At 38.5% G+C, this 15372-nt stretch overlaps 1 protein-coding gene across 1 annotated transcript in view; it reads right to left on the reverse strand.

Moving 5' to 3' along the window:
* The window catches only part of LOC122807067 (contactin-3-like), a 2190808-nt gene that overhangs the window by 382160 nt on the left and 1793276 nt on the right, over positions 1-15372 (reverse strand). The window contains exon 12 of the mRNA XM_044077995.1: positions 4273-4400. Within this exon, the coding sequence (XP_043933930.1) occupies positions 4273-4400 (128 nt within the window). The remainder of the gene's footprint in view (positions 1-4272; positions 4401-15372) is intronic.

A 15372-nucleotide genomic window follows, 5' to 3' on the forward strand; every position in this document is an offset into this window, starting at 1 on the left:
ATTTTTGCATGACTTGTGGTTTGTTCAGCAAAACAGCTGCAACTGTAATATTGTTTTCATTGCTTTGGTTTACTGATTGCATTAGTTAATTCATTGACAGACCTGGATTGTGTTGGATTGTGTTAAATTGTTGCATTTTAGTAGTCTAAACGTGTCACATTTTAGTAATACATTTTCTGTACCTTCTTTACTGTTTCCAGCAACTGCAAACGGGTTGTTTTGTATCAGTTCATTTATTCTGCATTATTTGGAGTGATGATCAGAACCGTCTGCTCTTCAGCATCTGATATGTACTCATTGTTGCTATTACTCTGAAGGTCTTCTCTATAAGACTGGCTGTTAAGAATTTTTGCATTAGGTTAAAAACTGTTACTCTGGCAGTTGACACTGAGGATTTTAGCTCCAACTTGTTAATGAGTTGCTTCCTGTGGCGAAGGGGCAACGTTTTAATCTTTCTACTTTCATTTACCCACCATGGGACATTGAGCAAGTCACTTAACCAGAAAGTGCTTTGGAGCAATTGGGTATTTGGGCCAGGCTCCTTAAAGGTCTCCAGAACTACATGCCTAGTGACTATTATCCTGTTATCCTGTTATTGTTCTTTGCCAGCCATCACATTTTACATAGCTGATCTACATTAGGAAATGTTATGGCAATATCACCAGCACGCCATTTTTAATGCAATGTGAGCAATTTATTTTTCAAGGGCAGCAGACACTGCATCAATAAATGAAACACTGAAATGCAAAGTTGTTTTCCAGCAGCAATGTTTGCATTAGCAATAGTTCTCTTTAATGCAGAATTATTCAGATGACTTTGACTTCTGGAGAGATCGTGCATGTTGACTTAACATATTTTATCAGGTGGTTAATATTTCTTATGCTTTCATAAATACCTCTCTATTTAAACTGTGCTCCATGTGGCTAAATATTATAGAATGACTCTAATGGTGATATTTATACAATTGTATCTGTTTCATCCAAAGCTACCAATAAAGTACATGTAATTTATTTCTTCATAACATTAAGGAGTGTAAATAGGTCGACAAAGTAGCCAGCTGCTTTTGGAGGGGTGAGGTGGCATCACTGTGGATGATTATGCTCATCATCTGGCCATTTTTAAGCTGTCTTTAATTTGCATGACTAGTGTGTGTGTATGTGTGTGAACTATACTGGAATAGTTAGGTTACTATGTGTTTGTGTGAAATAAATGTGAAATACTTCACCTTGGTCATTATCATTATTATTTTTTAACGCAGACATCAGAGAAGAATGCACTCAGTCATGTAGCTATAACTGCTGGGATTGAGGATGTCACTGTTTAAAAATGACTGATCTTGCTGAGCTGATAAAAGTTAAAGACATTAGTCTGTCTTTGCAGGACTAGTGTGCATTTATATAAGGAAACTGTAATAATTTACTTGTACAATTTTTATCACAATTAGACATCTGAGGTGCATGCAATAGATAAGGTGTATATAATTGCTGAGTATGGCTATTGGTGTATTCTAATGACAGTAGTCTGAGTGGCCTTTTATGGTTGAAATTTTTGAAATGGCTACTTTTGTCTTTATTGGTTCATGCATTTCTGCACTGCTTACTGGAAAAAAACTATTCGAATTACAAATTTAAAACAACCTCTAACAAATGTTACTATAGTAACAAATATTTCTGCATTAAACAAGAAATGTAATTTAAAACAAACACAAAGGAGAATCAAATAACGTATGCATTTTATACATGGTCCTAAAAGTGTGTGCAGGGGGCCATGATTTGAAAACACCACAGGGCTATTAATCCACCACTGGTCAAATGCCTTTTCAATGAATATGAGGTTCACTGCATTTTTTAATGAATGACAGTTTCAAGGGAAGAAAAGTTTACTGTTGCTATCGCTAAGCTTGTTTGCAATGTGAGAGTGCTTTATTTAGCAAATGGTCATCAGTGTTTGTGCTCTAAAATTTGAAATAAGTTTTCAATTAAATCCAAATATCTGTAATCATTGCAAAAATAAAGAATAAAATAGTAAAAACACTGACAGGTATGAACAGTGATTATGGTAAGTGGGGAGAGACTATCAAGTAATGGGACACTGGAAGGGCTGCCTGGAAGGAGTGCCTTGTCCAGTTACATCCTAAGTCCCCATTTGACCATGACAAAGCTCTGCCTATGTGCCGATATTAAATTGAGGTCTTACCTGTCAGACTTTTGTCAGTCAGATGTTAAACATCCCATGCCACTTGTCAACAAAAAACATAGAATTTCCCAGACACCCCTATTGGGTGCTCTTGTCATATTTCTCTTAGACATTCTAAATACTGTCCTGCATATCTGTTTACAATTCAGTGGAGTCTAGCAAATCAAGAAATTGAAGTAAGTTTTAGGATGTGATAGAAGCAGGCAACTGCACTGTATAATGGCTAGCCTGCCCAGGATAATAGGTCTCTTACAATATGTGCTGACAACCATGAAGTACATGATAAAGTGAAGATACTGTGTACAACCTGGTTACTGAAATACCCATCTCACAAAAGAGATTAATCTGAAACACCTGAATCAGTCTGTTAACAGATATGGAGCAGGTTGCCATTACATATATTTTTAATAAACCTGAAAAAACCCACTCAGACTAATACTTTCATGTATTAATCTAAAAAGTTCAAACCACAGGAGTCTTTGTAACATTAAAAACAACATACTTTATTTAACAAAATAAAAATAAGTATTGCCTTGGCAGCTTATATCTTCACAGTTAATTAAACCGAGAAGATTTCTGCTTCCAAGCACTTGTTATTTTACTTTGTTTAAAAAGCCTATTTTTAGTTCTTATAATGACTTTTATTGTGTCGTCTTTTTATATCATTTTTTATTTCCTTACTATTCGATCTACATTTCACATTTCTTATATATCTGTTACACTTACTGTAAGAGGAGAAGGTCAGGAGAAACAGCAGAAAAAAGAAAGTAAGTTAAGGGTTAAACATAGACTAATGTTAAAAGAAAAAAAATAGAATTGTGAATGACAAAGAAAAGTGGAATGAAGAAAAAAAAGAGAGTAAGAAGTAATCAGGTGTCTCCAAATTAACAATAGATGCTGAAAAGTAAACGATACGACCTTGAACGTAGTACGAAATTAAGGTAGGCAAAGTCAGAAAGTAGTATAAATGAGGCATTAGGAAAAGTAGTAATGTAGTGCGCAGATGTGTACAATGATTTTCACTCCTTGCATAATACAAGCCTCAATAGTAAAGCACAAGTCCTGACATATCTAAGGCTGCCCAATTTAATGTGATACAAAACTGGAAGTATTTTCTGATGAAGTCATATTACAAAATCAAAATTTTAAATATCTGCAACTAGCATTTGGGTTAAGTATTTATTTGTTTACTAAATCTGTTTTTTGGTTAAGCTCATTGATCCCAATAGAATAACATCAGGCTTAGTAACTGGGGTTATAGAGGTTATTGAGGTAAGTGATATTTACAAAACATATATATATATATATATATATATATATATATATATATACACACACACATCGGTGTCGTCAAGCTGTTTGAATGGTGTGATCATCACACCAAAAAAAACCAGCTGATTTAAATTCAGCTAATCGAACATTGCTAACTTTGTTTCACTGTGAGAATGCAAACAGCAGGGACTGGAGAGTTTCCCCACTGTGTACCAATCTAGAAGTTAGTATATATAATTAGTAGAGGACAGGTATTCATGCCCTCCTGCAAAAAGACTTTTTTTTTTTACTTTTTGGATTGACAATTTTTTGTTGATCTTGTTTATGTCACTCGCTTATGTGAATATACAGCTGTCATATACTCATAGACATACAGTTATATAACACACAAAAGTCTGCTTTGGGGAAAGAGAAGTATACTTTTAAAGAATCAGCAGCTAACAGTAATGTACAATGGAATGTCATTTACTTCTGATAGTTCTTCTTGCGGGAGATGTAAACTGTTGCAGCCATTACATTTCATTCAACAAAGTTGTGTGGTTTACTGATTCACAGGTTTGTAATCTGCAGTACCTTATTTATAGATTTTCACACATCAGCCTGTTCAGCACATCTAAGCTCTTGTTCAAAACCAAATCTTTTAAGCTAAGGAGTGACTCAGTGGTCAGACAAATAATCGATATTTCATTTCTATAGAAAGCAGATGTATAGCCTTCATTTACTAACCAGAAGATAATGCAATGTACATCCCTGCCATTTAAGACACGTTACCTTGTGAACTATAAAATAAAGCATTCCATTTACCTGTGGCTACTAAAGTGCCTGAGCTGCTTGCTGTCCCAAACTGGTTCCTTGCTATGCATGTGTAAATCCCACCGTCTGACTTTGTCACATTAACAATTCTTAAACTGCAGTCTTCCAGAAAAGTGACTCTGTGAGGTAGAAAAAGGAAAAACAACATTAGCAACACTTATTTTATGCAGTGAACAATATTTGCACATTTCTGTTTAATGTTATAGCATGTTCATTATTAATTTAAACACATGTTCTTATATTTGGTTTCTACTTGAGGAAAAAAAGCACAATGCACAACTTTATTAAATAGTTTGATTACTCTTCCAGCCTATAAAACAGAATTTAGCTTAATGAAATTGAGTGTTTACTGTGACTGCTGGCATATGCTTGGTAGTGGCAAATGCGGTTATATTTCTGTCTGCCTAGGATAATTTGAAAGTAGACAATAAATAGTTCTATTACTGCTGCGGGGAAAAGGAACATTGGCCAATCCATTAATGGGCTCAGTAAAAGTATCTTAGCATTCATTTTAGTAATAAATGAATTTGCTTTTAAATGTAACAGCTTTTTCCACTTCTCTTAGTAACAGCTCAGGAAGCTTTTAATTAGGCATCTCTGGACTCACCTCATTAGTAGCCAAAGGGTCCATTGCAGACAGATCATTAGCAGTAAAGTGCACTTTATAACAAAGAGGCTCAGCATAACTAGGAAATTACGGATGAGAATTCTTTAAAACCACAATCGTTCAGCCTTCCTTGTTGATTGCTCATATTGTTTTACATTAAAGGGTTTTACTAAGGAAAAAAAACTTCACTACTTCCATCAACATTTTGAAACACTAGCAGTACAAAGAAGCTGCAAAGTTTATAGCTTAAACAGAACACTAACAATGCGCATCAAGCATATAATCATCATGTGCACTGTTGCTTTACAAATATTTTCTGAACTCTTTTGCAAGTTAAGCATGAATGCAAATGGCAATACATTTAAATACACATGTACAAATATAAATCTGTAAGTAAGAAAAAATGATGTGACAAATCCCCAAAATAGGAAATGCCATTATATAATTAACATTTATTATAATTGTTTGAAGTAGATATGGGTAGTCATCAAGGTCTCAAACTCGTCCTGCTCCAGCAGGTTTCTCTGCACGTGAAAATGGTACTTTATCTTCAGGATGCCTTTTTATATCTGTGTATTACAGAGACTGAATCCTATACTGCAGTGGTGGTGCTACGGTAGCGTTGTCGCCTCACAGTAAGACGTTGTCCTGTTCGATTCTCAGCTAGAGCGTCTTCTGTGTGGAGACATGCGTGAATGGGTGTACCTTCTTTGAAGGTTGTGCGTCAGGGCCGGCAACCCGGTACGTAAAAATCTACTGCCAGTCATTAGCAGACAGGAGTTCTGCTGTGGCGACCCCTAACCGGGAAAAGCCGAAAGACACAACAACAACATTCAGTCAGAATGAAACTTACAGCCCCAATAAATATGTATGTGCTGACACGAATATGTTACTGCTTGAAAGACTAAACTATTCTAACTATTCCGTCACTAACATTCTGCTTCTAAATTATATATTGCAATTACTGTGAATTCAAGACAATGAATTATTATGTATTTCAGAGTGGTCACATTTATTGTTGTATAATTTGTGTCTATTAAAAAGAAAACTAAGATCTGTTTTATGGGCTGCAAGAGTAGTCCAACTGGCTGCAAGAGTAGTCCAACTATCTAATAAAGCTGTGCATTGTGTAAAATGTTTTTATGATAGTCCTGAAATAAATGCTCTTATTTTATTTATTTATTTGCTTTTTTGTATCAGTCTCCCTTCTGACCATCCAGTATTCATTCTGTTGCTCTATTGGCCAGCTTATTCCTCATGGGTTGAAAGCCCTATGATTCATTTATTCCCAAGGAGATAAGGGAGAGGTCAGTCAGGAGTGGTGCCAGTATCTACACAGAAAATCTTTTTTTTTTCTTTCTTTATGGCTTAAAATCACCTGCTCATGCCTAACATGTCTGAGGTATTGACGTACCATGGTCAGTGACACTGTATGTATAAACCTCCCCATGTTCGAATTACTACCCTTCTCTGTGAGAGAATGCCTCCATGTGACCCATGGCTTCCTTGGGATTCTATTCCTGTGAGTATGCTGTGGCAAATGCCCATGTTCCTCTCCTATGAAGAGTGGCAAGTTGGTTTAGCCATCTCATTCTTTTTTTCCCTTTGCCAGCCTACATAATCTGTCTTATAAACAGAGCTTTACCCCCCTCAATGACAGAGTTGGCAAACCTCTTGTTTTATTTAACAATAATAGCAATATCAATAAATCATAACACTTGTCGATACTGCTCAGGATTCAAAACAATATAGCATGGCCTACCCTTTGCCGTCATGATCCGTCACAGATCTGATTCCATTACACTAGCTACATAAAATACAACTTCTTTACTAATGTCACTTTTGTCATTATCCAGAAAACAACACCGACCATGAACCCAAAGAGACAGGATGCCTAAGATGGATTATTGCACAACTGCTTTAGTGGCAGAAAATAAAAAAAAAACAAATGTAACGGTCTAAAAAAAAAAAAAAAAACAATATTTATTGTAACTAATGAGCACATATACAACTTTAAAAAGACATGCACTCTCATCCCAAACACAAACGTGACTTCCTCAGAACAGCTAAATTAATTACAAGTATCTCCTTTATATAAAACAATTTACCTAATCACATTGTTTCAATTAAACCCGCAGTAGTGGTGCTGCGGTAGCATTGTCGCCTCACAGCAAGACGTTGTCCCGTTTGACTCTCAGCTAGAGCATCTTCTGTGTGGAGGCATATGTGAATGGGCGTGCCTACGTTGAAGGTCGTTTGACAGGGCTGGTAACTCGGCACATAAAAATCCCCTACCAAACATTAGCGGACTGGATTTCCGCTGTGGCGACCCCAAACCGGGATAAGCTGAAAGACACAGCAACATTGTTTCAATTAACCTATCATAGACTCCAAAACTACATTGTTCCTTTTATTAACAAGCACTAGATAAAATATTAAATAATTGATTGTGTTTGGGTTGAAAGCTACTAGGACTGGCACAGGGTTTGATTTAGTAGTTTCCAGTAAAAAAAAGAGGGATGCCTTCTTTCCTGAAGAGAATCCATACTGTAAATCAAAACAGGAAGATACAGGGACAGATTCAAGGTTTTGTCCTCAGATTTCTGATTCAGACTCAGAGGAGAACTCTCTGTCTGATTCTCTCTGTAGTTGTTTCCCTTTCTCTGAGACTATAGCTAGAATGCCCCATTGTTTTCAGTGGGAGAAATCTGAGGTTTCTCAGTCCCTAAAAAATAGTGAGTTGTTGCAGGAGGATTTTCTGGAACCTACACCCACTCCTCCTGTCCTGACTGCTTTAGAGGATGTGTGTCTTACTGCCTGCAATTTCCTGCTAGTCAGCCAGCTGTCCCTAAAAAAGCAGATAGGATGTGCAAAGCTCCTCAGTCTTTTATATTTTTATACACTATTCTCAAAGCTGTCCCAGCAGCTATAGCCTTAGTTGACTCCTCTGCTGTTAGGACCTTAGCTAATTCCATTCCTACCCTTTCTAATAAGGATGGGAAGTTATTCATAGGTATGGGAAAAAGTATATGCTTCTGTAACTTTGAATTTCATAATTTTAAATTGTCAGGCTCATATGTTAAAGTGTATTCCGACATATTGTGAAAGCATGAGGAATGTTTATCTGCGGTTTCTTCCTGTGAAGAAAAATCTGATTTGAGTAACTTCGCTTTTTCTATTGCGTGGGTTACTATTCATTGTTTGTAGTGTGTGTGTGTGTGACTCCACTGATACTTCTTCCAGGGTTATGGCCACTGGTACCATTTTAAGGAGGTTTGCTTGGCTGCATTCTCAGAACCTTCCAGATGATGTTAAAATTGAGATTTTAAATTCTACCTTGGATACGGATTTAATGTTTGGCTTCTCTGCAGCCAAAGTGACCAAAAAGTGTGATGAAAAGGGCATGCTGATCCAGGGAATCTGAGTGAGTTTTCAGCCTTCCTTTTCCAAATTGTCCAAGGGATTTTCTTTCTCCTCATCCAATTTTGTGAAAAACACAAACAATCTCAAAAGAACTCAGGTAAACAGATCTTAAAGTAGTGGCAAGGAGGTTCCAAAAACAAGTCCCAAACCTCCTAAAACCACGGGCACTCCAACAAGTCTGTGGGACTACTGAAGAGACTTTGTGACCCCCTCCCACCTTTGCAGTTTTTCTCTTCCAAAAAGTCTGAATCTCCATTTTTCTCTTTCACAAGAGATTATTGCAGATAAATGGGATCTGAAAATCATTTGTCAGGATTACAGATGACAGTGGGAGGAAATTCCTGTTTTCAAGGGGGACATTTCTCATCCTGCAGATCAGACTGTTTTGTTTCCACCTGTTTTTCATCACATGCTCTCCCAAGGAATGATATAATAGTTCCTCTTTCTCAGGTGGGGAAGGGAATTTATTCAAAGGTGTTCCTAGACTCAAAGAATGAAAATGCTTGGAGACCAGTTCTGGATCTTTATTTCCTAAACATATTTGTGATTCACTCAAATTTAAAATGATGTAACTTCACAACCTGTTGCCTCTTCTTCCTCTTTCACATTTCAGAGTAACACTTGACTTAAAATATAATAGCCATCACTTTCCTATTCATCCAGACAAAGTGTTTAAGCTTTTTTGTGTCTGGATCACATTATCAGTTCTCTACCTTACCCTTTGGACTATCCACTGCACCAATAGTGTTCACAAAGTTGCTAGCTCTAGTTATAGTTCATTGCAGGCTACAGGGTATCCACATTTTTCCATATTTAGATGCCTTGCTTATCTTTGCAGAGTCTTTTTCAAAATGTCAGAAATTTCTCTCTTGGGTGAGAGATCTCCTGCCAAGTTGGGATTCCAAGAGAACATTCAAAAGTCTTTTGTGACTCCCTCACAGAGGATTGTGTTTCTGGGATCAACTAGACACCTCAGTTCAAACAGCTTTTCTTTCACAGTAAATAAATAAGTCTTTACTTACATCTATTTCTAAGATTTTCCACTCAGACTTCAGTCACTGTGAGGGAATACCTCAGGAGTGTGTGTCTCCCGGCATCTGTAATTCTCATGATACCCCCGGCAAGACTCCACTTGAGAAAGATACAGTGCTATTTGAAATCTCTTTGGTCAAGTATCAACACCATTTATCTTTTCATATGCTAGTACTGTGGCTTGTCAGAACTGAAAAAATATCCTTCAATCCAGGTCTCATTTTCTCCCACCCAGCTCTAAAGCAGTCAGTCAACATGGATGTTTCATACTTTGCTTGGGTTGCAGTTTCAGGAGAGATTAAAGTACAGGGGTTGTGGGACACCAAGGACAGGTTGAAAAATACCAGCTAGCAAACTAGCAAAAAAGGAACACAAAACCAAAAAAAAAAAAAAAAACAAAGAAGTCTCTTAGAGTTGCATAAAGTCCTTTACTGGTGTCTCCTGGTACCTTGGCTTATGCCTTCATGGGATAAATTACACACCAAAACAACCCTTCCTTATATAGTAGTACATCAATTAACACCACAATCAAACCGTGTTCATATTAAAGTGAAAACATCCCTTTTAAACAAAGGAAGATAACATAAAATCAAAAAATGTCCATTATTGTTCCCAAAACACTTCCCATGCAAAAGTTACACATTGAAATTTACTTCTAAATTCAAACCTGTTGGATACAAAGTATTAACATTTTTCATACAGTAGATTTTCTAATCTTAAGGAATTGCTTAACAAAGGGAAATTAAGCATAGCTACCAATGCACAGGTGGGGTGTTTTTCTTGTCTGGGTTGTAAAGTTTGTCCAAAGATTAAGAATTTTAATGGCACAAAGATTAATAATAGGATGTACAGAGCCACACAGAGGTTTAACTGCAGTTCAAGTGGGGTTGTATATATTATTGGTTGTGGTTGTCCTGTTGTAAAATGGTGCATAGGGCAAACAAAGAGACAGGTTAAAAGGCGCATCCTGGAACATTTAGGGGATATCAGATACAGTAGATTGGATGGCCCGGTTGCCAACCGTTTTTTCACCTATCATGATGGTTCAGATTCTACTTTATTTTTTAGTGTGTTAGGAAAACCTTTATGTCAGCAGGGTGAAATGTTTACAAATAAGTTACTAGCTTTGGAAACTAAATGTATTGTCAGTTTTGATACTCACAAACCATATTAACCTTTAGTCATGAAAATGTTCATGCCCATATTAGAAAACGGGTTTCCTATAACTTCACTTAACTCCGCAAAGAATACAGAATTACTGCAATATGCTCAGACTAAAACATGCCCATCTGCATATCTTGCAGATCCACGTCACACCCTGCTACACAGAATGTTAAAATTACAGCACTGTTCACTTCCATAGTAAACGAAGAACGGGGTCTATGTCACAGTCTTCCAGGAGCAATGATGATGACTATCTTCTGTTAATAAGACCTTACTTTAGACTAACCACCAGTGAAAAAGTACAGTTGTATAAATCTAACCATAACCGTAGATGTCCTTCTCTTCGCTGTTCCAGTGTTCTTTTCAATTGGGATCCCCTGCCAAGGGCAGCCCAATATCTGGAGAGTATACCAAAGCCTTTAGGTTACAATAGGAAAGTTGTATGTCACATGTATGATCCCTGTGCAGAGCATAAGGCACAAAGGTGACATACAGATGTACCATCCTCAGAACTGAAAGGTTGCAGGAGGAACGGTAGTCCAAGGAGACAAAGAGGTAACAAGTGCATCCAGATGGAGAAAAGAAACAGGGCTAGGTGGGAAGGAGTTAATACTGCAGCAATGAAAAAAAGGACATCTACTGTTATGGTAAGAACTTACACAACTGTACTATGTCCTTCCATATCACTGTTGCATTATACTTTACAACAGGGAGAGTAAAAAAGTTCAGGAAGAAAGGTGAGAGGAGGAAGGACCATCAAAGTCAATTAGAAAAACCATGTAAAATAGCCCTGGAAAAACCAGCTCTAGCCCTAGAAACAGCATCCAACTTATAGTGCTTGGTAAAAGTATGCATAGAAGTCCAAGTAGCTGCCTCAAGAATAGAGTTAGTACCCAAACCTCTGAAAAAAGCACCAGAAGAAGCCACAGCCTTTGTAGAATGAGCTATAACAGAAGATGGAAGGCTTTTCCCATGAAAGGAATAACAAAAGGAAATGACTTTAGACATCCAAGAAGAAATAATTAACTTGGAAACAGCCAGACCTAAAGACCTAGGATTTACAGAAACAAAAAACTGCTCAGATTTATGAATGGCTTTAGTTTTATCCAAATAACATCTGAGTTGTCTATGCAAATCCAAGGTGTGAAGGACCTTCTCACTAGCAGATTGTGGAGAAAGGAAAAAAAGTGGGCAAATGAATAGACTGAATATGAGACAACTCATTAACTACCTTGGCCATAAAAGAAGGATTAGTATGAAGAGACACCTTGTCCTTATGAAAAATAAAAAAAAGGAGGAACAGCCATAAAGGATTCCAGCTCAGATACCTGTCTGGCTGAGATAAGGGCAAAAAGAAGAACAGTCTTCCAAGGACAATATTGTAAGGAAGCTGAACCTGCAGGCACAAAAGGAGTCTAAGTCAATTTTTTCAAAACAAAATTAAGGTCCTGGGAAGGAGGAATAGGCTTCCTGGGAGCCTGATGTGAAGGACACTTTAAGAAATTGTTTGACCTCAAACCTAGAAGCCAAAGGAGGAATCAAAGACAGGCAGGCAGAAATAGCTGACAGGTGGGTTTTAATAGAAGATTATGCCAACCCAGCATTGAGCAATTCACACAAACAAGGGAGAACCAAAGGAACTTCCACAGTAAGTGGATTTAGGTTATGAGAAAGACACAAGACATAAAATCTCTTCCATTTGGATAAATAAGACTTTCTGGTATGGGCTTCCTGGCCTTCTTCAGGACCCAAAGCACATTCTCAGAAAAAAAGGACCCTAAAAGGGATCAAAGCCCTATCACCCACAATGCCAGTTAAAGAGTGGACAGGTAAGGATAGATGAGAAACACCTTGCCTTGTGTGAGTAGGCTCGCCATATACGGAAACATGTGATGGATGCCCTTGGTTAAATGCAGAAGAAAAGGGAATAAATGCTGTTTGAGCCAAAAAGGAGTCACCAACAAGAAGTTGGGAGCATCCTGTTCTATCCTGAACAGGGCCATCAGTATGAGAGGAAGGGAAGGCCTACAGAAACATCTCCTCTTAAGAAAAAGAGAGGCCATTCAGCTTCCAAGCGAGCACACATAAACTCTGATGCAAAAGAGAAGAAGTAATTGTCTGTTCAGAGGGGAGGCAAAATGATCTATTTGAGGAGTACCCTACTGGTGGATAATGTCCAGAAACACATCTATCTGAAGCATCCACTCTTGAGTCTGTGTCATGGACCTGCTCAGAGAATCTTTCACAATGTTCTGATCTGAAGGCATATAAACTTCCTGGAGGGTCATCTGAAACTGGACAGCTAGATCTAAAACCTGAAGAGCAAGTCTGCACAGGAGATCAGATCTTGTTATCCCTCCCCCCTAGATATACTACATCACTGTGGTATTCTCTGTGAAGACTTTAAAGGTCCTGTACTTCAGAAGACCAGAGGTGGCCCCCTCCCATGTTGGAAGTGTCTGTAAAGAATTCCTGAGAGGGGAGTGGGGGTTGAAAAGGAAGCCCTGGGTTGAGGGACAACTGATGAATTGACCACTGAAGTTCCAGCTTGAGACATGGGAGAAGGGGAACTGGAAAATCCGAAGGATGAGATTGTTGAAGCCAGATTTCTTTAGGAACCACTGGAGCTTTCTCATATGAAGGTATGTCAGAGGAACCATAAGGATGGTGGAAGCCATATATCCTACAGCCCGGGGAAACTCCCTGGCTGTAATGGAGTCCAGAGGAAGAAGGGATTTAAAGAAAGCAATCAGAGTTAAAGCCTTGGGAGAAGGCAGAGACATCAGCAATGGAACAGTTAAGGGCCTGCACCCTAGGAAAACATGATCCTGAGAAGGAGTCAGGAATGAATTTTTGAAATTCACTGTAAACCCTAGACTTTCAAGAGACAAATAGCAGAGTGAAGATGCTGAAGTAAAATTTCTGGAAAAGAGGCATGAATGAGAAGGTTGTCCAGGTAAGGAAAGATCTGGATTCCCCTCAATCTGCAAAAAGCAATAACAGGAGCAAGGCACTGGGTGAAGACCCTTGGAGCAGTATAGATGCCAAAGGGCAAAGCAAAGAACTGAAAATGTAAGGAAGCAACAGAGAAATGTAAAAACTTCCTGAAAAAGGGATGAATAGGGATATAGATGGGCATTCTTCAGATCCAGGGAAACTAGTAAAGCCTGAGGAAAAAGAAAAATAAACAAGGTTTGAAGGGAAAGCATCCAAAAGGAGGGAACTTTCAAAAAGGTGCTCGGCAGAGAGATCCTGAATGTGTCTGCAGGTGCCTTCATTTCTGAGCAGCAAAAACATTCTGGAGTAAAACCCTTCCCCCCTTTGAGAAGCTGGAACTTCTTGAATTGTTCCTTGTGATGACAGGCCATGAAACACCTCTGGAAATAAGGGCAGCTGTTCCTGAGGAGGCTGTGGAATGCCCAAAAAGGGGGGAGAAGAGATTTCCAAGCCATAAAATACCCCCTGGTAAATGAGGGATAGAGCCAGTTAATCCTGAGTGATCCTTAGCCAAATAGGAAGGAACAAGGAAAGACAACGAGAGACATGACTGAGAGGTGCAAGGATAGTCAGACAGCACCTAACTTGTCTGGAAAAGGAGGCTTTTGAGCTGAAGAGATTGAGTAGATTTAGCAGGAGGAGCCCTTCTACCACCCTTCTTTCCTTTTGGGGGGACGAGATTGTCTGCAACAAAAGCAGGTTTATTATGGTAATTCCTTTTTTAACTTGGGAAAAGCTAAAACAAAAGAACATTTCAAATCCTGTAAAGCCTTACGCTTTTCCTGAATGAACTTAAACAACTCAGCAGCAGCAGCACCAAAAAGATGTTTGTTATCTAGAGGAGCATCCGTCAGCTTAGTCATAATATCATCAGGCAAAGGCTGATGTTGAAACTAGGAATACCTCTGCAACACAGAACCAAAAGCAGCAGCTCTAGATCAGGTATCAGCTGCACCACAGCTGCATTTAACAGAATGGCAACAACGTGAGACGATGTCTCTAGTAAACAAAGAGTTGAAGTCTTCACCTTAGAATCAGGAAGATCTGAAATAATCTGACAGGCCTGAGAAAGAAGAGGTAAAATATACCTGGCCTCGAGGGTCTGATAGTGTACAGCTCTAAAGGCCAAGGTAGCAGAAGTATAGACTTTCTTACTCAATGCCTCCATAGTTCTGCTGTCCTAGTCAGAGGGAAGTAGCTTTGTAGAAGGGAAAACTTTAGATGGCTTATTTGTAGCAGCAAAAACAACAGAAGCATCAGCAGAGGGGCACCTGTAAAAGAATCAGCAATTCTCAGGTTCCTTATAAAACCTATCACGTTTTTAGGAGCAGGGGGTATTGAGTCAGGGCCATCGGAAGATGTAGAAAAAGCATCCAACAAGGCAGCAAGAACAGGAGGGACAGCAGAGGGCTTAAGAGACTCCATTTGGAGAAGCTCATCGTACCTCTTCTGGACATCAGAGACCTGAGCACAATCCCACTTAAAAAACTCCATCATACGGGAGATTGTATCACCAAAAAAAATCTCTTCAGATGGAGAATCAGGACTTATAGATTCCTCCTCCTCAGAGCCATAACCGAAAGGAGAAAGAATCTGAGGAGAACAGGTCAAGGATTCTTTATGAGAATCCATATCCTCATCAGATGAAACCTGCTCTCTAGGCCTCATAAGAGGGTAGAAGACCATGTGGGGGAGAAAACAGGGACCCCCTGAGGAGGCTTCAAAGCCAGAAGGGCATTAAACAGATCTTGTGTGAAATTTTGCCACTCACTTTGAGGATCTTTGGGAACAGGAGAAAGGTGCTTATTTCTTTGCATCTTTTTCAAGAGGACGTCAGCTCTGTAGACCTTAAAAGGCTCAGACCCCTG

Source organism: Protopterus annectens, chromosome 7.part0 (genome assembly GCF_019279795.1).
Source record: "Protopterus annectens isolate FY-2018-M chromosome 7.part0, PAN1.0, whole genome shotgun sequence".
Taxonomy (NCBI): Eukaryota; Metazoa; Chordata; order Ceratodontiformes; family Protopteridae; genus Protopterus; species Protopterus annectens.